Source organism: Leucopleurus acutus (genome assembly GCF_964270905.1).
Source record: "Leucopleurus acutus genome assembly, chromosome: 8".
In the NCBI taxonomy this organism is placed as follows: domain Eukaryota; kingdom Metazoa; phylum Chordata; class Mammalia; order Artiodactyla; family Delphinidae; genus Leucopleurus; species Leucopleurus acutus.
In genome coordinates this window covers 5,084,278-5,111,136 of record NC_139151.1, presented here as the reverse complement: position 1 = coordinate 5,111,136, position 26,859 = coordinate 5,084,278, and the positions used below count along the sequence as shown (strand labels likewise).

General features: G+C 38.1%; 1 protein-coding gene across 3 annotated transcripts in view; it reads right to left on the bottom strand.

Annotated features, from left to right (window-relative positions):
• The window catches only part of ZBTB44 (zinc finger and BTB domain containing 44), a 63,867-nt gene that overhangs the window by 16,061 nt on the left and 20,947 nt on the right, over positions 1–26,859 (bottom strand). For all 3 annotated transcript variants that reach the window (XM_082845200.1, XM_082845202.1, XM_082845201.1), the window contains exon 2: positions 6,892–7,964. In XM_082845200.1, the coding sequence (XP_082701326.1) occupies positions 6,892–7,909 (1,018 nt within the window). In that variant the 5' untranslated portion in view covers positions 7,910–7,964. The remainder of the gene's footprint in view (positions 1–6,891; positions 7,965–26,859) is intronic.

Genomic DNA, 26,859 nt, shown 5'->3' with positions numbered 1-26,859 from the left:
ATACAGTGTATTAGTAGTTGCCTAGGGATAGGGGTAGGACTAGAAGAGAGGCATTGTTAAGGGGTACAGGGTTTCCTTTTGGGGGGATAATTACACAACTCTGTGAATATACTAAAAACCACTACAGTATACACTTTAAATGGGCGAATTTTATGATATGTAAGTTGTATTTCAATAAAGATGTTTAAAAAAACCTTATTAGGACTTGACTTCAATTTTGTCTTTGTGTGAACTGCTTTGCTTAGTTTCAAATGCCCAGAACCAGGAGGCTTCATCTGGTCCCTGGCCTCTTCGACTGGAAATAAAAAGTTACACAAGCATTATTCTTATGGACCACTGTAGTTCTTATGAATCATCTCAATCTGAAACTGCATCTCTTCCAGGCCAAACATCTGTTTCCTTCATGTTTTCTCCATAATCCTAACACGTTACACTTATCTCTCAATTGACTCAATTTCACCAAGGACAATTTGGAATTGGAAGTAGCCATTTTGCAGGGAGCTTCCGACATGAACAAGATTGTCCATCTGAGATACATCAATATTGTACCAACACTGGGGCAGGGATTTCAAGAGCTACCCCCATGGGTATTTCCAGTGTATGGCCTTCTCAGCGATGACACAACCTTGGTAAGACAAAGATAGGAACCAAGCGTTGATGTACATCTTTAAACACCTCCAAATGAGCTATGAGTTTGTTTGATGATTGTTTATTTTTAGGGTAGATTGAGGTGTCCTCATGCTAAACAGCTATGCTGTAATGGCAAAAGAAAAATTAATAGATTCTGTATTCCTGATTGGGGAAATCCCAACTATTCTCAAGTAACAGGACCACACATTACACTGATGTTGCTCTGAAAGAACTCTATAAGCTGATCTTTTACTCAGACTCTCTGCTGTCCCCATCATCCACAAACTTCAAGAGAGAAATAAAGAGAACACATGAGATCTTAAAACTATACTATCAAAGCACTTAAAAACCCTCTTAACTTCCACAGTCTTAAGTACTGCCAAGAGCCTTGATAGCAATAAGACAAATCATCTCTACGACCCACAAGCCGACTCCTTATGAGTTGATAGTAGGCTGCCTTTTTCAAGTGGGAATTTTGGTTTAAATCTTAGGTTCTACACTGATACTACAATGATACCCCAGGTTTATCACAAACAGAGAAGAGCTTATGAATGATTTAAAATCTGGAGTTTTGGTTTTCTGGAAAAGATGCCACCAGAGAAAACTCTCCATTGATTATCAATAGAAAGGAACTGATCAGATATTGTTAACAACTGATTCAGTGGTAACAGTTTGAGGTGGCATTCATTGGATTCATGTTTCCCAACTTAAAAGACACATATCACACCCTTCCAACTCCTGTGCATCCATTCCTTCTAAGGAATTCTCCAGAAGATACTGACTTCAAAATGGACAGCTCCTACCCAAGACGACAAAATCAGATTAATTTTCTGATTCTTCAGTACTCTTTACTATTAATCTTGACTATTAAAACCAATACGATCTTTCATCTTCATCCTATTGTTTCTGAACTCCTAAGATCTCCTTCTGCCACTTAAGGAAAAACAAAACTCTTGTACTTCCCCCCCACCCCAGACCATAGTTACTAATCTGAATTTAACAGATTGCTGGATCTATTATCCTCCATCTGACCCTGCTGACAAAAACTTAATAACTGTTCTTTTAAGCACTACAGAAGGCAGATTCCCTTTTATAGGGAATATTATATCATATCCCAGGCTTCGGCCATAGAAAAATGGACCCTGACCTCAAATTAACATGTTTCTGCTGAAGTCATTACAATCCTAACAGCAAGACCTATTCAGTCAGAAAGACACTAATCCTGGGACCATCCTGATTATGATAGCCAGTTCGTTCTCTTCAGAGATACTTGAGCCTGGCTTGCAGGAACTATTTAACTCCACTTAAGGAATCTGTCCATTTTAAGGGACCAAAACTGGCTCACTCTTGCTGTAATGAATGATACTTACATTCCAATACGCCCACTACTAGGATACTACTTCTATGTTGGACACAGGGTTTACACATGCCCGCTGCACACTAACTCATTCTGTATATTTAAGTAACTGTTTGGGATTTTCAGGTATTAAAACCACCACCCCAACTTGTTCAACTACAGGTGTGTTCCTGGTGGTCTTGCTGGAGAGCACTGACATACTTAATAGATAGGTAATACTACCATTACTTTATGGTTATGGAAACCTGGTGAGGTTCAGTGACTTGTTCAAAGTCACACATCTAGTAAGTGGCAGAAACTGGTAGCAGACTCCAAACCTGCCTGACTCCAAGTCCTGAATTTTTAATCATTATGCTATACTGCATATATGCTCAGTGTCGCAAATTCTTCCATCATTCTAACTGCTCACCTCAACAAGTTTATTCACTATTCATACACAAACCGTCAAATTTCTCAACATCTTAACTGACCCTCATAACAGTCACTTCTCTTTTAACGGCAGATTTTAGAGTCTAGGAAAAACCCCTGAATTTCTTCATTAGCATAGTAAACTGTGGATTATCTAAAACTATTTTATCTTTGGTGTATACAGATAATCGAATACTTCAAGACAAATAATGAAGCCCTATCATGAAGTCCTTCTCACTTAAACAAATTTTCCTTAAACCATACCAGATATAGATGGCCAGCTTTTTGAGAAGCAAGACCCAATCTAAACTTAGCAATTATTTCTCTCTTAAATTTGCTGTACTTATTGTATTTATTGGGAGTGTCAGATTTTATAACTTTTTGCTGGGCAACTGGCAATAAAAAGAACAGGTAAAATCTTATTTGAATTAATTTCATGAGTAATTAAATTATTATTTTAGAATTTCATAAGGAGTATTTTTTGTTTGTTTTCTTTATAATGAGTATATTCAGTATTATACTCTCAGTCTCTAGAATGACAAACTACCTGCTATATATCATCTTTAATAAGTTAGTAAAATTAAGTACTCTTATGAAGTATTCTTATGGAATATGGAAAAAAAGTACCACACACATCTTCCTCTTCTCCCTCCTACATTTTTTCACTGCCTAGTATACCTGAGGAATTTAACTTTTTTCTGTAGGGCTTTATTTTGGTGTACAAATTTGGAGTTAAGATAGGTTAGTTGAGAGTGATTAGTACATCTGCTATGAAGACAAGGGAAAAAAACCCTAATTTGGATTATCTGATTATATGATATTCAGATCAGAGTTCTTTGTATGTCTGCTTTGTAACAGAACCTACATTTGTAATAGTATATATTGGAAAGGAAGTATTCTTATAAAACTGAAAGGCTTATTCTACTTATGCTCCTAACTTCTCTATTTAATCATGTTAATAATATAATAAAGGCAAAATGTGAACTGATTAGATATACTTGAGTGGTAAAATAAGGCTATTTCACATATCTAATCAGGCTATTTCACAAATTTAGTTAGAAAGATACTCAGATTAATATTTGGCTTCTAAGTTCTCAGATAAATAATTAAAATAGTAATTACTTATTAGTTCATTATTCAGAAGGTACCAAGGTGTTTCCAAGATTAAACATGTTAGTAATTTAACAAAAACTTGGTCACATTGTCAAATAGCTAGGATCTCCTGCCATCAAATATATTACTGAGTGTGTGGTCACTTGAAAAGCACAAGTATCTTGTCCCAAATTTCGGAATATTATCTTTAGTAGGTATATGAGTAGAATTGTGTCCCCCCCCCCCGCCCCCCGCCCAAGACATACTCAAGTTCTAACCCCTAGCACCTGTAAATATAGCCCTATTTGGAAATAGGGTCTCTGCAGATGTATCAAGTTAGATGAGGTCATACTGGAGTAGGGTGGGCCATAATCCAATGACTGGTGTCCTTAGAAGGGAGATGTGGTGCTGAAGCCAGAGACAGAGGGAAGGCCCCATAAAGATGGAAGCAGAAACTGGAGAGATGCAGCTACACGTTGAGGACTGTCAAGGAATGTTAGTAACTGTCAGAAGCTAGGAAGAAGCAAAGGATCCTTCCCTACAACCTTCCCTGCCAACACCATAATTTCAGACTTTTAGCCTTCTGAACTGTGAGGAAATAAATTTCTCTTGTTTTAAATCACCCAGTGTGTGGCGGCTGCTGTGACAGCCCTGGGAAACTCATATGGTGGATCAAAATCCAAGAAATTAACAAAGGTAAGGGGCCCTCCTGGTTCTCCAATCTTTGGGAGAAAACCTCTTTATTGATCTTTGTTGGGTTTTCTTCTCTCCCTGAACATAGATACTTCTCAAGGATCAGTTCTCTGGCTTTTGCTCTTACGCACACATTTTCCTGTTGAGAGTCAATCTGTCACTGCTAAAAGTCCTAAACTGGTAATCTCCAGTCTTGATCTCACCCACCCTGCCTTTCAACGGCTCTGTGGCATGTTGCCTGGTCATCACCCAAGCATGGTTCACACGGAACAAATCTTGCTGACTTACTCTTAAAACTGGGCTCCCACCTCCTCCCAATGATTTTCATAGTAGTTATGGCATCTAATAGATTCCTATCGAGTGTACAATTACTGTTATTTTTTGTACCATTAAGAAAGAAAAAGTAACTGTAAAGATTATTAATTGCAAAACATATCTGAATTTAGAGATAATAAAATATGAAAAACTGTGACTTATAATCAATGAATATAATAAAATGTTATCAGTATTTTCCTGGTCATCCAGGTACCCTGACCCTCTTATTCCCTCAAACCACATATTCAATATCATCAGGTAGTAATGATTCTTCCTTTACAAAGTCTCTTAATACCCATTTTCTTTATAGTATTATGCTAAGCATCTTCATTCATACAAAGACAACTGTACTGTTACTGGTTTTTGGACTGTCTCTCCCCAGCCAACCCCCTATGAATTTGACCAATATCAAATTCATTTTCCTAAAATATCTGTAAATGTTTTATTTTTCATTCATTTAAGGCAGACTCTTTATTACCACTAGGATAAAACCCAAGCTTGCTTGGCCAAGCTGTGGTAGACACTGCTAGTTGCATACAATATCCATTCTCCTGTAATTTTGTGAGGCAGTTACATACCCAACTAATATACATGTATTCCCAGATTCTCTTGCAGCTAGGAAAGATGATGTGACATAAACTGGCAGAAGTTTTTTGGGGACTTCTAGGAACATATTCCATACAAGAGTTACCCCTTTCTAGAATATGAGGCTAAAGATGAAGCAAAAATCTTATAACCATGAAGCAATAAATATATGGATGACAAACTAAGGACAGTGGATTATAAAAATATAAGGGGCCTAGGTCACTGTAGAGCCATTCTACCAGTCCTGGACTTCCTATTTCTGAATATTTTATGCAATAATAATAAAATCCCATTTGGTTTAAGCCATTTAGAAGGGATCCTGTTATACGCAGTTGAATGCACTCCTAGCTGAAACTAGTGTTCAAGGCTTTTCACAACATGTTCTCAACTGCTCATTTTTCTTATTTCCCATTATTTTCTATACTTGTAGGCTTCCATGCTTTATTCACATCATTGTGCACTGAATTCACTGCTTTATCAAATATGCAATGTTCTTCTACACCTCTGTGCTTTTATACATTTTCAAAGAAATGTCATTCCCTCAACTGAGCAAACTCCTACTTATTATGTAAGATCCAGCTCAAATACACAGTGTTAACTTGCTCTTTCCTTAGTGAACCTGTAACACATTGTTCCTACCTCTAGTCTAGTGCTGATTGTTGATTTACTCATCTGCTTCCCCAATTAGACTATTAACTCCTCAGATGCAGGCACTATATGTCTTTTTCATCATATATCCCCAAGTTTGGCACATGGTTAAGTTTTCAATAAATATTTTAATCAAGAATAAAACACTAACTGGATTTTTTAAACTGGTATTTTTTGCATTGAAAGTAATTCACTAATCACAGACATATGAACTGTGCCATCATATATGTGTCCCATCAGATACTGTTCAACTATTTTCTTTGCTCCCCGTGGGTAACTTATTAAAAAAATATTGTAGTACTAATACCATCTAAAAAACCCAGTTACCATGTTTTATTCTTCTTAATACTTCCTATAGGATACAGCACCAAACTTTTATCTAATAAGCACTTAAAAATACTTGACTTAGGGACTTCCTTAGTGGCGCAGTGTATAAGAATCCACCTGCCAATGCAGGGGACACGGGTTTGATCCCTGGTCTGGGAAGATCCCACATGCCACGGAGCAACTAAGCCTGGGAGCCACAACTACCGAGCCTGCGGTCCAGAGCCCGCGAGCCACAGCTACTGAAGCCCGCATGCCTAGAATCTGTGCTCTGCAACAAGAGAAGCCACTGCAGTGAGAAGCCCATGTACCGCAACGAAGAGTAGCCCTCGCTCGCCGCAACTAGAGAAAGCCCGTGCGCAGCAACAAAAACCCAACGCAGGGACTTCCCTGGTGGCGCATTGGTTAAGAATCCGCCTACCAATGCAGGGAACACGGGCTCAAGCCCTGGTCCTGGAAGACCCAACATGCCACGGAGCAACTAAGCCTGTGCACCACAACTACAGAGCCTGCACTCTAGAGCCCGTGAGCCACAACTACTGAGCCTGTGAGCCACGACTACTGAAGCCCAAGCGCCTAGATCCCACGCTCCGCAACAAGAGAAGCCACTGCAATGAGAAGCCCACGCACCACAACGAAGAGTAGCCCCCTCTCACCGCAACTAGAGAAAGCCAGCTTGCAGCAACGAAGACCCAATGCAGCCAAAAATAAATAAATAAATAAATTAAAAATAACAGACCCAATGCAGGCAAAAAAAAGAAAATTAAATTAAATCTTTTAAAAAAAGAAAAGCTAGACTTGACTTCATAGCATTATGGAAAACATAGAAGACACTATACCTATAGAGGAAGACTGTGGACTAATCAGAAGGTCCTCTTGGACTTGTTCACTTCCTGGCACTGTCTGCTGATCACTCAGTGAACTCTGAGATGCACTGATAGGCTGGGATACTTCCTCATGGACCTCCTCATCACTTAACCTTTCTACTTTGACCCGGACATCTTCCTCGGTACCCAGAGGTAAGGTAGTTTTTGTGCTCTCACAAGTCACATAATCAGCCATTCTTCTACCTGTCTCAGATGGGCCAGGTAATTCTAAAGTCCGGGTATTTTCTGCTTGCTTAAGCTTATCAGGCTGAATCCTTCGATCAATTCCAAAAGGAAAAGTCCAGGGAAAAGCTAGAGAAGAGTCAACTGGTTGATTTCTATTTTCTGAGTAGGAAGCTGAAGAATTCAATACCTGTGGAGAACTTGTTTGTGTGCTACACTTCACAGGACTTTCAGGAGACATAACAATGTAGCTTTTGCGCTTTCTCCTCGACTCTCGGCAAACAGGAATGGTTCTTTCTACCACACTGCACTCTGAAGACACTGGAGAAATGCTTCCATCTCGAGACGTAAAATTGCAGTTAGAGTTATTTTCTTGTCCAGCATCTAGACCCTTTTCTGGTTGGCTGTTGGGTGTATTCCATAAAATGCTTGATTTCATGAACTCTGAGCAGGTGCTAGCAACACTGAACATTTGCATATAGCTGGCTGCAGCTAGAACATCAATGATATTTTCTGTGTTAATTGACAGAGTGGCTGTGTAAGCATATTCTAAAAGGGGTATAAAGCCAGTCACTGTGACATGATGCAAATCCAACACATTCTTGTTCTCATCCTCTGCTTGGCCTACAAGTTTGGTGCGAAAGAAATCACTGCAAGCTGCTAGTACCACCTTATGTGCCCGGAAGATTTTGTCCTGGACACGAATAGTGATATCACAAAAATGTCCATCATTTCGAAGCATATTTAGCTTTCCAAGCATTTCCTGGCTGTGGGAAGAGGAGCTATGAGTAAATGTTTTCACACCCATCTTTTCCTTCCTCTTCTACCGATGCTCTTCAAGGATGCAAATGACTCAGAATGTCCTAAAAGATACATAAAATAAGCATTAATTGATGGTTTAGTAGCTGAAATAAAAGGTGATTTAGATCGTTTTCATGAGGCCACCATGCTAAATCAACAAGCTGAAAGATGGTAGTGAGAAAGTTAGTTCAAGGTAAGAAATATATTAAAATACATTCTCTATATCTGTCCCCTAAAGTGTCCTATCAGTGGAGTCTGTGAGCTAATGTCACACTTAATGAGCTGCATAGTTTTAAATAATAATAATTTGCAAATAATGACAATTATAGAATACTATTTTCCAGATATAGTTCTAAATGCTTCACATTCGATAATTTGATTGTCATGATGTCTCTACCAGTAGGTACATTTTATCCCCATTTAACAGAAAAAGGTTAACTACCTTGCTGAAGTCAGAAAATTATTAAGTGGCAGACCCAGGGTTCAAATCCAGTCAGGCTGGCTCCAGAAGCTACACTCTTAACCTCAATGCTTTATCCTGCCTCTTTTAGGATATAAAGTGAGTAAATACAAGTGACCAAGAGTCTAAGTTTTATGACGTGATAGGTCTGCATTCTTTCTTCAACAATTCCTCCAAGGCTGTTTGTTATAAGGACTAAATGAGACAATACACGCCGCACATGCTGAGCACAGTATTTGGCACGTTGTGAGCACTCAAGTGAAAGCAGCTACTGCTGTTTAGATTACTAACACGATAAAACCACCTTCCTGAAAGAAAATTCATAAAACAAATAATGTTTAGTAATCAACTGACTGGATTTTCCCTTAAAAAAAAAAAGTTGGTTTGCCTGTATCACATTTTACATTTATTCACTAAAAATGTAAAAAACTGACATTCTTAAATACTTTTAATTTTGCAAATCTAATAATACTTTTAAATAACAGTTTTTACAGTACTTTCCCCCTAAACTCTTTTTACATCCTCTATGTGAAAGTCACGGAGGCTTGTACTAGCCCCTTGATAAAGGTAAGAAAACACTAATGCTCAGAGAAGTTAAATGGCTAACAAATGACAACCAAAGCTAAGATCTGGGTCTTTTGACTGTTAGATTGCTTTTCCAATACAAGAACACATAGCTAAACACATATATATGGAATTTAAAAAAAAAAAATGTCATGAAGAACCTAGGGGTAAGACAGGAATAAAGACACAGACCTACTAGAGAATGGACTTGAGGATACGGGGAGGGGGAAGGGTAAGCTGTGACAAAGCGAGAGTGGCATGGACATATATACACTACCAAACGTAAAATAGATAGCTAGTGGGAAGCAGCCGCATAGCACAGGGAGATCAGCTCGGTGCTTTGTGACCACCTAGAGGGGTGGGATAGGGAGGGTGGGAGGGAGGGAGACTCAAGGGGGAAGAGATATGGGAACATATGTATATGTATAACTGATTCACTTTGTTATAAAGCAGAAACTAACACACCATTGTAAAGCAATTATACTCCAATAAAGATGTAAAAAAAAAAAACAAAAAAACCCCACATAGCTATGTACATCAATTATTTTATCTAAGACAAATAACTTTTCTTTTTTTAAAAAAAAAAGTACTAAAATAAATGCAAAACAAATTTGGGGAAACACTTTTTGTAAATCATCTCTAGATAAAGAAGATTTCAAATGTCTCAAAAATATAGCCACCAGGTAAAAATGGTGTTGAAGATCATGAATATTTAACTGACCTGGAAAAATGTGTGGTTCTGAGTATTAAACGAATGCACAATTACTGAATACAGTGAAAACTCAATAGTGGTCATTATTATGTATTTAGAGAAAAATGTGATGAGTATATAGATGATAATCATCTTTGTGAAATATATACACACATGTTTATATTTGTACACACACACACACAGAAGAGAACATGAGGTCTTAACTAGAGATTCATGGATTCACTAAGGGCGCCATGATCCTTCTGAAATTGCACACAGAATGTGTGTATTGATGGTAGCTTTCATCATATTCAAGGGAATCACTGGTAGACTATGGGTGTTTATTCTCTTCTTTTTGCACATTAAACAATTTTTTTCTTTTAAAAAGCACCATACTGCTGCAAAACCCTAGGGTTTCAGTTCCTCTTGGTTCAAACCCCAAAGTCATGCAGAGTAGGTCTACTTCTTCTTTCCCCTTGAAAAAGCTTTCAAAAACTGAAGATGGCAATCACATTCCATTCTTTCCTAAGGTTCTATTCTTTAAGCTAAACATCCCTTGTCCTTTTAAGTTCTCCTTAAAATTTGATGAACATCCTTGCTATGCTCTCAACAATCTCCATTTCCCGTACTCCTTTAAGACTGGTTCCCAGGGTTGTACACAATATGATAGGTATGGCAGGATTATAACTTGAGCATAACTTTACTATTTTTACCTCCCTTGTCTGGGTACAAATATTGGTAAGACTAGACCCGGTATTCTGACAGTCAAATCATACTACTGACTGATTTTGTTTATACTATTGAAAACTTAATTCAATAATCGACTGATTAGATGTGAGGAACTTTATTATGTAAAGAGAGGAACACAATTAAAAATAAAACATTGTCCTTGACCTCATTAAGTTTACAGTCTTGGGCTTCCCTGGTGGCACAGTGGTTAAGAATCCGCCTGCCAATACAGGGGACATGGGTTCGAGCCCTGGTCTGGGAAGATCCCACATGCCACAGAGCAACTAAGCCCGTGCGCCGCAACTACTGAGCCTGAGCTCTAGAGCCCGCGAGCCCCAACTACTGAGCCCGTGTGCCCCAACTACTGAGCCCACATGCCACAACTGCTGAAGCCCACGCACCTAGAGCCCATGTTCCACAACAAGAGAAGCCACAGCAGTGAGAAGTCGCCGCTCACCGCAACTAGAGAAAGCCCACGCGCAGCAACAAAGACCCAATGCCGCCAAAAAAACACAGAAAACGTACAGTCTTTATGAAGACGACACACGTACCTAATTAAAACTACACAGCTAGTGCTATGTGAAAGCAAACAAAGAAAAATTTAATTCTGAACGTGCAGGGCAGGAGAGGCACCATGGAGGGCAGGGAGTAATGAAAGTAGAGCTCTGCCAGGTGATAAAGCAGACGAGAGTGCCAGGCTTTCATGGGACCTCACACGATCTCAGTGAGCGCTCACCATCCTGACGTGCCTTGCGTACAGTGTGTGCACTGTACTGGCAAATTGTTGTTAATGGCACTCTAAGTTACTCTAAATGTGGGCATGCAGAGGTCGTCAGTTCAAACATCAATCCACTACATAAACATCACTTTCGAATGTTCTTTGTAAGTAAATGTACATGTGAAGGGGAAAAGATTTAAAAAAGACACCCTAAAGATTTCCAGCTCAATAAATATAAAAAATTCACTGAATATCCCAACATGAGAAGACAAAATGACCAATCTGAGGTTCTTCTTAGTCTGATAACACAATAAATGGCATGAAGCTCTGGGCCGAGCCAGCCAGGTAAGGCCGCTGAAGTAACTACCCTGACCAATCAGAGGCGACATCTCAAATATAAACCTGCCTGTGCGCTTTCCCAAAGACAAGCAATCACAACGAGACACCAGGCAGCTAAGACTGATCTGACCAAACTACCATTTAACATATCTGCTGATTTCTCTCTCACAGGAACGAGATGAAGAGGGAAAAAAATGGGAAAGCTTTATTTGGAAGTTTTCTGTTCATTTGCTGTACCCCAGTAAACTGGCTTCTTTAAAAGCCAGGCCATGAGGAGCACTTAGTTTGATTGGGATCACATGGTTCAGGGAGGAACATGCCTTCAAGCAAGTGATACTCATAATCCAGGGACCATGTGCATGAACACAGGTGTGAAAGCAAGAAATTAAATACTATATTTGGAGAACATTTCAATCTTGGTTTGGGTGGAGGCCCCAAACAACAGATACTGCATCCAAAGTGAGGTGCAAGGCCACCTGGACATGGAGGCAGGGGAAAACTTAGTTTCAACCTTGAGTTACACCCACCTTCAACGTTCAAAGAGTTAAATATTAGGAAAGGACTTTGCCGAGTGATCGGTGTGTTGTGAGTTTCAAACCCTCTCCCACTCCCTTCTACTCCCCAGTAATGGAAAGGGGTTAAGGCAAATTTGCCCTTTGTTTCAGGTCTACAGAAAATGTGTCACACTTGAAAAAAATCTAATGGATACAAGTCTGATTTAAACTCTGGCCAAGACTACGAAGTATGCTTACCATCTCCCAACAGTATATAAAAGCAACGCCCGGAGTGGCTGAAGAGACTCTGGTGCCCAAATGCTGGGTTGCACATCCTGGTACCGCCATGTGTAGCAGTGGGACCTTAGGCAAGTCACCAAACTTCACCGTAATTTCTTCAGCAGTGAAACAGGGATAACAGAACTTACTTCAGAGAGCTCTGAGCATTAACTGGCCTGATACACATAAAGTGCTTTTAACAGTACTTAGCACGAAATAAATGCTACAGAAACATCAGCCGCTGCTGCTACTGTTATTAAAGACCTTTTCTTATTCAATCCTGGCTTCTCTCAATCCTGGAGGGTCCAGAAACCACAGTCAGCAAATGAGGAGGAATAAAAGGGCAGAGAGGAAAAACAGAAAGAAAAAGGAAGGCAAACAAACCTCACTTTCCACTGCAGACCTAGAGTAGGCCTGAGGTGGGCAAAGAAGAAAACCTTTAACTCTGAATTAAATTTATTAGTTCTCGAAAATAATGTTTCTATTCCCTGAAAGTAACTAGAAAAGTTATTAAGACTTGCCCTTCAAGAGGCTGGAGGGAGTATTAACCCCACAGAATAAATTTATGAGGATGGTGGAAGACAAAAATAAAATGGATTCTGAGTACCTTCCGTAAACTGTGTTTGTTCAATGTAATGGTTACACACATATGGTACAAAGTATAATACAGATGGAGGTACGGAATGGACGGAAGATGAAGATTAGACTGGGAAATGCCCTGTATGCCATGTATTTATTACATTAATTTCCCAACACAGGTCTGTGAAAACATAGTCTCATGACATACTCTATAATAAATTACACAGACAAATATAATTTAGAAATACTGCAGTAACATACATTATGGCAAAACTTGGGATGAAATTATGTTATTTGAAAAAGTCATACATAATATGGATAGTACAGAAGCCAGAAAGTATATCCTGAAATTTTTATAAATTAGATAATTCTATTTTAAAAAACCTCATATCTTTCCATATGCATGTAGATGAATATGTATGTGTGTAGTTACATATTTAATTTGGAACTCATTTAAAATTCTCAAATAAATATTTTTTCAATCCAATTACTAATGCAGAATTTATGTAGCACTCAAAATAAAAATGTATTTTGTAATAGCTTGCAATTTGAACTAGTGAGTAATTCAGAAAGTTTCCTTCCCATCCCTTTTATTCCAAATTACTTATGAAATAGTATATACGTGTTTATGAAAGCGGCCGTTGCTAAACAACATATACTTTAAGGAGAGAAAAATAGGGCTTCCCTGGTGGCGCAGTGGTTGAGACTCTGCCTGCCGATGCAGGGGACACGGGTTCGTGCCCCGGTCTGGGAGGATCCCACATGCCGCGGAGCGGCTGGGCCCGTGAGCCATGGCCGCTAAGCCTGCGTGTCCGGAGCCTCTGCTCCGCAGCGGGGGAGGCCACAACGATGAGAGACCCACGTACCACAAAAAAAAAAAAAAAAAAAAAAAAAAAGGGAGAGAAAAATATCCTATGATTCTGTTTTGCAGTTGGGTTGAAAAACATTTACCAAATAAGGTATATAGCCCAGTTGCTATAATAGTTTAAGTTAGACAAATATTAAGTTTTGAATTCTGACTCTTTCATTTACCATTCAGGCATTAAATCTTAAGTCTAGTTACTTCATCTCTCTATGCTTCAGTTTTCTCATTTGTAAAACAGGAATGGAAATTACACTTTCAAGATAGTCAAGAGGACTGAATTAGCACAATTCCTGGCACAAAGTAAACATTCAATAAATGTTAGCTTCTATTATTACCCTAGAAAAAGTGTGAATAAAATGAAATGGAGATAAAATTTCAAAATATCTATTTCTTATATGACACAGAGCACATCCTGAATATGTATATTTTGATATAAAGATTAACTGATAAAAATTATCAGAGGATTTGAGATTAAAATGGAGTAGCTCGGACTTCCCTGGTGGCACAGTGGTTAAGAATCCGCCTGCCAATGCAGGGTTCATGGGTTCGAGCTCTGGTCCAGGAAGATCCCACATGCCACGGAGCAACTAAGCCCGAGTGCCACAACTACCAAGCCTGCTCTCGAGAGCCCGCGAGCCACAACTACTAAGCCTGTGCTCTAGAGCCCGCGTGCCACAACTACTGAGCCTGCGCTCTACAGCCCGTGTGCCACAACTACTGAGCCCGCACGCCTAGAGCCCGTGCTCCACAACAAGAGAAGCCACTGCAACAAGAAGCCTGTGCACCTCAACGAAGAGTAGACCCCACTCACTGCAACTAGAGAAAGCCCATGTGCAGCAACGAAGATCCAACACAGCCAATAAATAAATAAATAAAACTAAAAAAAAATGGAGTAGCTCTTCAGCATATAAAGTGAGGTGGCTGCCTCAGATGATTAAAGAGAAAGTAATGAGACTGCTAACCTTGAAACTAATTTGCGAGGATGTGAAACTTGATATTTAATAAGAATTTGCATGTTTAAATATCCAGCCACATCTCAAAACTGGAAACTAATTTTCCAAATTATACTAACAAGGTTTTAATTATGCTAAAACTGAACTGAGATAACTTCGTTCCCACCCTATATTCTAATTAAAACCAATCAAGGACAGAAAAGAAGGTTAGGGAGAGAGACATACTGAATTTAAGATGCCTCTAATAGGAATATCCAGGTGGAATTTATATATGAAGTATCTGTACTAGTTGACTGTGTAGAGTAGCAAATGCAGCACTAGGACCTTCAGATATGTTATCTCACGTGAGGTAAGATGATAATAACCTGATTTTACAGAGGAATTGAGACTTGAAACGCTGCTTGTTTGAGGACACTTACGTTTATGTTTATACCAATGCTAAGGGCCTAGGACCTTATGCAATAGGTAACCACTGGAGAACCACTGGAGAGCAGTGTTATTTACAGCTACATTTTAAGATTATCCTGGTAGCAATACAGAGGGTGGCTGTTAGAGCAGTACAAGTGTAAGATAAGATAAAATCGGACTAAATCAGTGGCAGTGAGGATAGAGAACATAAATTGAGAAATATTTAGGAGGTAAAACCACCTAGGCATGATTTTGTGTTGGGGATGGGATGGGGGAGTAGTAGCAGACAAGAATGTAACCCTAGGTTTTGACATGGATGGTTGAGTGGATGGTATTTTCACCAAACAAGGCAGTGAAAGAGGAAGAGCTGGTTTTGGTAGGGCTTATATTTGAATGAAAAGAAATATTTTGGTTTTAAGCATACAATCTGAAATACTTCTGAGAGGAATATCCGAGAGTACATGTATATATGAAGTTGCCTATTCTGGTCTGGAGTTCAGGGAAGAGGTCGGAGCTGGACCTAAATACTGGGTTTTACATAGGTCACTGGTAAATTTCATCCTGTTGAATTTGTTAGAGCCTAAGACATCTAAAGAATGTGTAGGGAGCAGAGGCAGAAAAGCAAGTTGTGAGAAGCTTGGAGCAAGCAGAGAGCAAAAGGATTCGGTGAAAACATTTTATGGTGTCTAATTTACATTTTGAACCTGTCCAGTATTTAGCATAATACAGAAGCAGTGAAATACATGAATGGATAGATACATGTCCTGAAATTTCTATCTGGTTTGGCTATATAAAGTGCCTATATCTATTCATTATCAGTGGTTAAAAGGTGAAGATAAAGTTGCAATTTGAATTTACAGCCTTGAATTTGAATTAAAAGCATCAGTATGAACTCATAATGTAGTTAATCTTCAGCCATGAATATCCCTAGCACCCAGACTAGCTTTCAAATTCCATTTCCCACTAAAAGAAATCACGGCTCCTTAGAGAAAAGACAGATTGCACTTTGGGGGCAGTAAATGTCCACCTGGAGCATCTTATCAGCTATGCAAGGAAGCTATCAAAGATCACTAGGGGTATGCCAAAATGCAAGTCACTTTGAGGAGGTTCCCAATGGCAAAAAATGCAACAGTAAACTGAATCAATGAAATACAGTCATGAGTTCACATGACACTAGAAACAAAAACAAACCTAATCCATCACCTTTAAAGATGCTAATGAACCAAAAAATTATTTTGAAAACTGGTTTTAAAAAGAAGGAAAGAGGGACTTCCCTGGTGGTCCAGTGGCTATGACTCCATGCTCCCAATGCAGGGGGCCCAGGTTCGATCCCTGGTCAGGGAACTAGATGCCACATGCATGCTGCAACTAAGAGTTCGCATATCACAACTAAGGAGCCCACATGCCACAACTAAGGAGCCCATGAGCTGCAACTAAGACCCAGGGCAACTAAATTTAAAATAATAATAATAATAATAAAAGATCTCACATGCCACAATGAAGATCCTACATGCCTCAACTAAGACCCGGTGCAGCCTAAATAAACTAATTAATTAATTAATTAATTTTAAAAGGGGGGGAGAATAAAGCATTTATCCTGCCTTTCCAACATAAACAGTGTTTTTAAGTAATCAAATAGAATATGAAAGGTTTCTCTTTATAGAAATATTCCAGCTAATAAATGAAGAAAGAATGTCAGAATTAGAAGAACACAATTTTGCACGCCCCCCCCCCAAATAAAGAGGCATTAATCATCATGGTTTATAACTTCACAGAAAGAGCAGTAAGACACTGCAAAAAAGACTGAACAAAAATCTGACCAAGTTTCTAGATCCAACTACCAATTCACAGTAAATACAGAGGAACAGGAATATATTAAGCTATACCACTGCAGTGCAAACGGCAAAATTTAGACTGTGAGAAACTCTATAGGACAAAAGACTTGGAAGGAAAAAAACAGCAAGGAAGAAAGAGATAAAGGGGGAACTAGAATGGGAAACTCTGCATATCTTAAAGAATAAACATAAGATAATTGGAAATTTGTTTTTATTGACTACTTGAAAATGTCAAGAAATTATTGTTAATTTTTTTTTTTTTTCTGGTACGCGGTCCTCTCACTTTCGTGGCCTCTCCCATTGCAGAGCACAGGCTCCGGACGCGCAGGCTCAGCAGCCATGGCTCACGGGCCCAGCCGCTCCGCGGCATTTGGGTCTTCCCGGACCGGGGCACGAATCCGTGTCCCCTGCATCGGCAGGCGGACTCTCAACCACTGCGCCACCAGGGAAGCCCCCTCACTGTGGTTTTGATTTGCATTTCCCTGATAACTAATGATGCTGAACATCTTTTCATGTGCTTATTGGCTATTTGCAAATCATCCTTGGAGAAATGTCTATTCAGCTACTTTGTCCATTTTTTAACTGGGTTGTCTTTTTATTATTGAATTGTAAAAGTTCTTTATTCTAGATACAAGTTGCTTATCGGATATACAGTTTACAAAAATTTTCTCCCATTCTGTGAGTTGTTATTTCACTTTCTTGGTGTCCTCTGAAGCACAAGGTTTTACTCTTGATGAAGTTTAACATCTATTTTTTCCTTTTGTTGCTTGTGTTTTTGGTGTCATATCCGAGAATTCCTTGCCAACGCCAATGTCATGAGGAATTACCTCTGTCTTATTCTAGCAGTTTTTATAGTTTTAGCTCATTTTGAGTTATTTTTTATATATGATGTGAGGTAAATGTCCAACTTCATTCTTTTGTGTGTGGCTACACAGTTGTCCCAGTACTATTTGTTAAAAAGACTACTTACTCTTCCCCATTCAATGGTCTTGACAGCCTTGTTGAAAATCAGTTAAGCATAGATATATGGGTTTACATCTGGACTCTCAATTCTATTCCATTGTTCTATATGTCTATCCTTATTCTTGATTACTGCTACTACATAGTAAGTTTGAAATCAGGAAGTCTGAGTCCTACAAATCTGTCCCTTTTTCAATATTGTTTTGGCTATTCTGGGTTCCTTGTAACTTTATTTTTTTATGGCTACGTTGGGTCTTCGTTGCTGCGTGCAGGCTTTCTCTAGTTGCAGCGAGCGGGGGCTACTCTTCGTGGTGGTGCACGGGCTTCTCTTGCTGTGGAGCACGGGCTCTAGGCACATGGGATTCAGCAGTTGTGGCTCGCGGGCTCTAGGCGTGCAGGCTCAGCAGTTGTGGCTCACGGGCTTAGCTGCTCCACGGCATGCGGGATCTTCCTGGACCAGGGCTCGAACCCGTGTCCCCTGCATTGGCAGGCGGATTCTTAACCACTGCACCACCAGGGAAGCCCCCCTTGTAACTTTTAGAATCAGGGTGTCAACCTCTACAAAAAAAATATCAGCTGAGATTTTTTTAAAAATTCATTAATTAATTAATTTATTTTGGTTGCATTGGGTCTTAGTTGTGGCTTGTCAACTCCTTAGTTGCAGCACGCATGTGGGATCTAGCTCCCTGACCAGGGATCGAAACCGGGCCCCCTGCTTCGGGAGTGCAGAGTCGTATCCACTGCACCACCAGGGAAGTCCCTCAGCTGAGATTTTGACAGTGATTGTGTTCAAGTTTATAGATTAGTTTGGGGTGTACTGCCGTCTTCACAACACTGAGGCTTCCAATCCATGAACATGGGGTGTTTTTCCATTTACTTAGACCATCTTTAATTTCTTTCAACAACGTTTGGCAGTATTCAAAGTACAAGTTTTGCACTTCCTTTGTTAAATTATTTCCTAAGTACTTTATCCTTTTTGATGCTACTGTGAATGGAACTGCATTAATTTCATTTCTGATGGTTCATTGTTCATAGTACTCCTTTATAATCTTTATTACTTCCTTCCTTCTGGTTGCTTTAGCTTTAGTTTCCTCTTCTTTATCCAGTGTCTTAAGGGGAAGGGTGGTTATTAATTTGAGATCTTTCTTCTTCCTTAATATAGGTATATACAACTATAAATTTCCATCTAAGCATTGTTATAGCTGCATATCATAAATTTTGGTACATTGTATCTTCATTTTAATTCATCTCAAAATGTTTTCTGATTTCCTGTTTGACTCCTTCTTTGACCCACTGGTTCTTTAGGAATGCATTGTTTTATTTTCACGTATCTATGAGATTTCCAAAATTTGTCCTGCTATTGATTTATAATTTCATTCCAATAAGGTCTCAGAACATACTTTGCATTATTTCAACCTCTGAAGATCTCCTGAGGTTTGTTTTACGGCCTAGCATATGAGCTACACTGGAGAATGCACTTGAGAATGTATATTCTATTGTTAATGGGTGCAGTGTTGTATAGTTGTCTGCTAGGTCTAGTTGGTTTATAGCGTCTACTTCCTGTTGATCTTCTGTCAGCTATTCTATTCTCTTTATTTTATTTTTTGGCCATGCCATGTGGCATGTGGGATCTTAACTTCCTGTTGATCTTCTTTCAGCTATTCTATTCTCTTTATTTATTTATTTTTTGGCCATGCCATGTGGCATGTGGGATCTTAGTTCCCCAACCAGGGATCCAACCCATGCCCCCTGCAGTGGAAGTGTGGAGTCCTAACCACTGGACCACCAGGGAATTCCCAAGCTATTCTATACATTACTGAAAGTGGTGTATTGAAGTCTCCATCTATTAATGCTGAATTGTCTATCTCTCCATTTCTGTCCATTTTTGTTTCATGTATTTTGGTACTCTGTTGATAAGTGCATTAATTTTTATAATTGTTGTATCTTCCTGATGAAGTGACACTATTATCATTATAAAATGTCCCTAGTAACATTTTTTGTTAAAGTCTATTTTGTCTGCTATTAGTACAACCACTCTGGTTTTCTTGTAGTTGCTGTTTGCATGGTAAATCTTTTTTCTATTCTCTTTCAATCTGTGTCTATCTTTGGATCTAAAATGTGTCTCGGACTTCCCTGATGGCACAGTGGTTAAGAATCCACCTGCCAATGCAGGGGACACGGGTTTGAGCCCTGGTCCAGGAAGACCCTACATGCCGCAGAGCAACTAAGCCCGTACGCCACAACTACTGAGACTGTGGTCTAGAGCCCGTGAGCCACAACTACTGAGCCCGAATGCCACAACTACTGAAGCCCATGCACCTAGAGCCCATGCTCTGCGACAAAAGAAGCCACCACAATGAGAAGCCCGCGCACCGCAACAAAGAGTAGCCCCCACTCGCTGCAACTAGAGAAAGACCACGTGCAGCAATGAAGACCCAACGCAGCCAAAAACAAATTAATTACTTTTTAAAAAATGTGTCTCCTGTAGACAGCATGTAGCTAGATCTTTTTTTTTTGGTAGCCCAATTTGAGAATCTCTGCCTTTTGACTGTTTAATCCAGTCACATTTAATGTTATTATTGATATAGCTGGACTTATGCCTTTCATTCTAATTTGCTTCTGTATGTCTCATGTCTTTTTTGTTCCTTTATTCTTCCTGTAGTGAATTCTTTTGGATTCAATGAGTATTTTCTAATATAGCACTGTAATTTCCTTAATGACTTTTCTATTTTTTTGAGTTACATTCTCAGTGACTGCTCAAGAGTTTACCATATAAGTCTCAACTTATCAGAATCAGCTGTTGATTTCTACTAGCTTAATATCAGTGACACAAAGAAACATTACTCCTTCCTCCCTTTTCCTAGTACTATTATTATATATATTTTATATATATATTAATGTTACAAACGCAACATTGTTATGATCATTACTTTACCATCTGTAGTCACTTGTGTAGCCCAATAGTTTTGTTCCCTCCATTTTTGAGCTATTATTGACAAATACATTACATTCATTACACTTCTATATGTTATAGGCCCAATATTATATTACATACCTATTTTATAACTTGCGTTTTAAATCAGTTATGAGAAGAAAGAAAAATATCCATTTCTACTATTTTTAATAATTACATATTTACCTATACCAGTGCTCTTTTGTTTGTGTGTGCATTTGAATTACTATCTAGGGTCATTCGCTTTCAGCCTTAAGAACTTCTTTCAGTATTTCTTATAGGGTGGTCTGCTAGCAAGAAAATCAGTTTTTGTTCAAAATATTTTGCTTTCACTTTAGAAAGACAGTACAGGATTCTTGGTTGACAGTTTTTTTCTTTGAGCACTTTGAATATGGTATCACACTGCTTTCTGGCCTCCCCTATTTCTGATAGGCAGTCAGCTATTAATCTTACTTGGGGGGTTCCATTGTAAGTAACGAGTTATGTTTCTCTTGCTGCTTTCAAAATTTTCTCCTTGTCTTTGATTTTCAGCATTTTTACTATGATAGGTCTGTTTGGAGATTTCTTTGCATTTTTCTTCCTTGGGAGTTCATAGAGCTTCTGGATATGTAGGTTACTGTTCTTCAAAAAATTTGAGATGTTTCCTGTCATTATTTCTTCAAATATTTTTTCTTCTCTTTTCTCTCTCCTCTCCTTCTGGTAATCCAATTACACATATGTTGGTGTGCTGGATGGTGTCCCACATTTTTCTGAGACTGTTCATTTTTCTTCATCTTTTTTCCTCTCTGTTCTTTGGTTTGAATAATCTCTATTGTGCTACGTTCAAGTCTGCTAAATCTTTCTTTAGCCAGGTCAAACCTACTAATGAGTCCCTTTAGTGAATTTTTTATTTCTGTCATTGTGTTTTTCAATTCCAGAATTTCTATCGTTCTTTCCAATAATTCCTATTTACTATCAATAGTCCCTGTTTTATGTGAAATTGTCATTACACCATCCTTTACTTCTTTAATCACGCTTTCCTTTAGTTCCTTTAGTTTCCTTTAGTGAATATATTTACAATGGTTACTTTGAAATCTTTTTCTGTTAAATCTGATAACTGGTCTCTCTCTCGCAGGCAGCTTTTGTGTTGCCTGCTTTTTTTTTCTGGTATATGTAGCCAATATTGTATAACTATAAATGGAGTAAAACCTTTAAAATTGTGAATCACTATTGTGTATACCTGAAACAATATAATACTGTACATCAACTATACCTCAATAAAAAAATTTTTAAAAAGCCTTCTACAACTATTAAGTCACAGGACACGAGGTAAACATGAAGAAGTCAAGTGTATTTTTATACAATAGCAATGAACAACAGGAAATCTAAATTTAATTAAAAAAATTTTAAACCCTCAATATCATTACAGTAATCCCAGAAAAGAAAACTTAAATATAAAATTAAAAAATCATGTACAGAACCTATATGCTGAAAAGTATAAAACATGGATAAAAGAAATTAAGGAGGACCTAGGTAAATGGAGAAACATTATTTTCATGAATTGGAAAAGAATATAATAAAAATGTCATTCCTTCTCAAATTGTTCTACAAATTTAACATGATTACAATTACAGCAGGATTTTTTTTTGTAGGTATAGACGAGTTGATTCTAAAATTTATCTACAAAGCAAAAAGAACTAGAACGGACAAAACAATTTTGAAAGAGAAAAATGAAGTTAAAGTTATCAAAGTAAGTTAAACACTTACTATAAAGCTACCGTAATCCAGACAGAGTAGTATTAGCAAAAGGACAGACACAGAGACCAATGGAACAGAAGAGAATCCAAAAATATATCCACACAAACATGGCTGATTTTTGACAAAGGAGCAAAAGCAATTCAATGGAGTAAAGAAAGTCATTTCAGTAAATGTTATTGCAACAACTGAAATTCCATATATGAAAAGAAAACCTTGACTGAAACCTCATCCTTCACCCACAAGTTAACTCAAAATGGGTCACAGATCTAAATGTAAAGCTAAAACTATACAACATCTTTAAAAAAAGATAGGAGAAAACCTTCGTGACCAGAGGTTAGGCAAAGAGTTCTTAGATATTAAACCAAAAGCACAATGGAAAGCAAAAAGATGATAAACTGGACTTCAAAATTAAAAACTTTTGTGAAAACACTATTATTAAAAGAGGATGAAAAGACAAGCTCCAGCTTGGAAGAAATTATTTGCAAATCACACATCTGTCAAAGAACTTTTATCCGAAATACGTAAAGAGCCTTACAACTCAATGGTAAGAAAACAACCCCATGAAAAAATGGGCAAGAGAGCGTTTTGATTCTGGGCCAAGATGAATATAACACTTTTTTCTATTCCTTCCACTTAGTACAGTTAAGCACTATGTACATTATGTATAAAATAAACATGAGACAACTTTGAAAGAGAAATAGTAGACCCGCAAGGAATGACACTGTTGAGTCCTCTGAGTTTTGTATTTACCTATTATATCCTGGACTGGGTGAAAGGAGCCAGAAGGCCAACAAATGCCAGAAGGTGTAGACAAAAAAAAAAGTTCCAAGAAAAGCCAGCTCTTTATAGCTAAAGAACAAGGCAAGAGGAAGCCTAGGAAGAAAGAAAATGTTTAAGACAATAATTGCTCTACTCAGTCGAACGTCACAGAAAAAACTCTTACTTCAACCACGTCAACACAGGCCAAGAGAGGAGCTGAGATGTTTCCCTTTCCGCAAGCGTAACGAGGTGCCTCTGCCCCCTGTTGGTATGTGTCAGAGAAGGCCAAGGCGGGTACGGACTTCCATCCCTGCCCAGTGATAAAGAGGATCCTCATCAGTCAGTGGAGGCCACAGGGGAGCGTAAACAAAGTGTTCCTCCTTTTTCACCAGGGTAGTTCAACACAAGCCTAGTGGGGAACTCAAACTTCCAACTCTGACCAGCAGTAACTAGGCACTACTTTCTCCACCATGTATTTTTTCACCTCTACCTAGTAGTAATGAGGCAGAGCCCCCCATTCTCTTGCTGGAGTTGTGTCTGAGGAGGCCTGCTAAAACTGAAGATTTAAGTAAGATCCAGAGCCTCATAACATAAATCCAAAAATGTCCAGGATACAACAGAAAATCATTCATCATACAAGGAACCAAGAAAAACGTCAATTTGAATAAGAAAAGTCTATGGATGCCAACACTAAAATGATACAAATGTTCTAACTGCTTGACAAGGATTTTAAAGTAGCCATCATAAAAATGCTTTAAGGAATAATTATGAACATGCCAGTAACAAATGAAAAAATAGAAAATGTCAGTAAAAGAATAAAAGATAAAATACAATAACTGCAATGAGATACTACTTCACACCCACTAGGATGTTGTTATCTGCCAAAAAGACAGACAATGACAAATGTTGCTGAGAAACAGAAAACTTCATACACTGCTGCTAGGAATACAAAATGGCACAGCCACTTGGAAAACAGTCTTGGAAGTTCCTTAAAAGGTTATACAGAGTCATCATATGTTCTAACAACTCTACCCACCCAAAAGAATTGAAGAGATGTCCACATAGAAACCTATACTGCATAGCAAAATATTCACGGTACTCAAAAAGTAAAAACAACCCAAATATCCATCATTGATGAACGGACAAATAAAATGTGGTACATTTATACAATCGAGTACTATTTGGTAACAAAAAAGAAATGAAGTACTGATACATGCTGCAACATGGATAAAATTTGAAAACATTATGCCAAGTGAAAAAGCCAGTTACAAAGGACCACATATTGTATGATTCCTTTTATATGAAATGTTCTGAACAGGAAAATCTAGAGGGACAGAAAGTAAATTAGTGGTTGCCTAGGGTTGGGGAGTGGGGAAATTTGGGGGTAACAGCTAAGGGGTTCAGGGATTTTTTAGGTAATGGAAAATGGTCTAAAATTGATTGCAGTGATTGATACACAAATCAATGAATATACTAAAAGCCACTGAACTGTACACTTTAAATGGGTGAATATGTAGGGTATGGTATACTAATTTTAAAGCTGTTACAAAAAATTCAAGAGATAGTTCAACAAAAGAATGAAGAGGACAGGGGAAAGAGTCAGTAAACTTGATGATAGAACATTAGAAATTACTCAGTTTGAACAACAGAGAGAAAAGATAATGAATTGCGCCTGAAAAGATAATGAATTGCGCCTAAGGGACCTACGGAACTATAAAAAAGATATAATATGGATATCTTCCGAGTTCTGACAGGAAAGGAAAGAGAGGCAGGGGCTGAAAAAAATAATGGCTGAAAACTTCCCAAATTTGGCAAAAACTCTGAGATTTAAGAAGCTCAAACACACCTGCACAGGATAAATTCAGAGAAGTCCATGCTCAGACACATCATAAGCAAACTGTTGGAAACAGAAAGACAAAGGAAAAAATCTTAAAAGTAGCAAGAGGGGAATGACTCCCTACTTATAAGGGGAAAACAATTCAAATAATGGAATCTTTCTCATCAGAAACCATGAGGCCAGAAGGAAGTGGCACAGCACTTTTTAAGTACTCAAAGAAAAGAACTGCCAACCAAGAATGCTATAGCCAACAAAAATCATCCTTCAGGAATAAAGAGGAAATCAAGACATTCTTATATGACTGAAAACTAGAGAATCAGATGCCAGCAGGTCCACCCAAAAAGAGTAAGTTCAGACAGCTCTTGAAATGAAAGAACAATGAAAAATATCAAATTACAGTGACCCTTTGAACTGTGCAGGTCCACTCATAATGTGGATTTTTTTTTTCAATAGTGAATACTACAGTACTACATGATCTCCGGTTAGCTGAATCAAGGTTCGCTGAATCCAAGGATGCAGAACCTTGAATACGGAGGAACCCTCAGATTTGAAGGGCTGACTATAAGTTATACACAGATTATCCACTGTGCAGAGGGTCAGCTTGGTGCCCCAATCCCTGCCGTGTTCAAGGGTCAACTGTATAGGCTATATAGTCTTTCCTTCTCCTCTGACTTTTCTAAATTGTTTCACATAATTGAAGCAAAAACTATAACAATGATGTGATTCTCAAAGCATGTACAGGAAATATTTAAGGCAATTATAAACAGGGGAGTGTAACTTCAAAAAGAGGTAAGCCTTCTATACTTCACTCAGACTGGTAAAATACTGACAACAGTAGGCTGTGATAAGTTATTTATGTATATGTAATACCTAGAGCAAATTCAAAATAATACATACAAAGACATGCATTCAAAACACTAAGGATAAATCAAAATGGATTCTCAGAAAGGTACAAGTAACCCACAGGAAGGCAGGAAAATAACAGAAACAAAGAAGAGAGGGAACAAACAAAAACAAAAAAATGGCAGACTTAAGCCTCAACATATCAATAATTTCCTTGAATGTACATAATCCAAATAAAACCAACTAAAAGACACAGACTGGTAGAATGCATATTTTCAAACTATGAGCCAACTACATGCTATCTGTAAGAAACTCACTTCAAATATAATGATATAGGTAGGCTGAAAGTAAAAAGATGAAGAAAATATACAATTACACTGTTCAATGAAGGAGCTACTAGAGATATATGGTTATTTTAATTTAAATAAATTAAAATAAATTAAATTGAAAATTCAGCTCCTCAGTCTTACTAGCCATACTTCAAGTAATATATCAAAAAGCAGTTTTACTGTATTGGTAATGTGCCCATATCACTTTATTAAAAAAAAGTTTCCCAAAACTCTATTATAAATGAAAACACCTATATTATCTAATAGGTTATTTAATTAACAGCAGTTAATAAAGGTTTTTTTATTGTGGCAAAATAAATAACAAAATTTACCATTTTAACCATTTTTAAGGGTACAGTCCAGTTGCTTTCAGGACATTCACACTGTTGTACAACCATCTTCACTATGTCTGCATCTTTTTCATCATCCCATAACAAAACTCAGTGCTCATCAAACAATAACTCCTCATTCTTCACCCTCTACCAGACCCTGGTAACCAACCTTCTATTTCTACCTCTATGAATGTGACTACTCTAGGTACATCATATAAATGGAATCATCCAATATTTGTCCTTTTGTAACTGGCTTATTTCATTTAGCATAATGTCTCATCCATTCTGTAGCA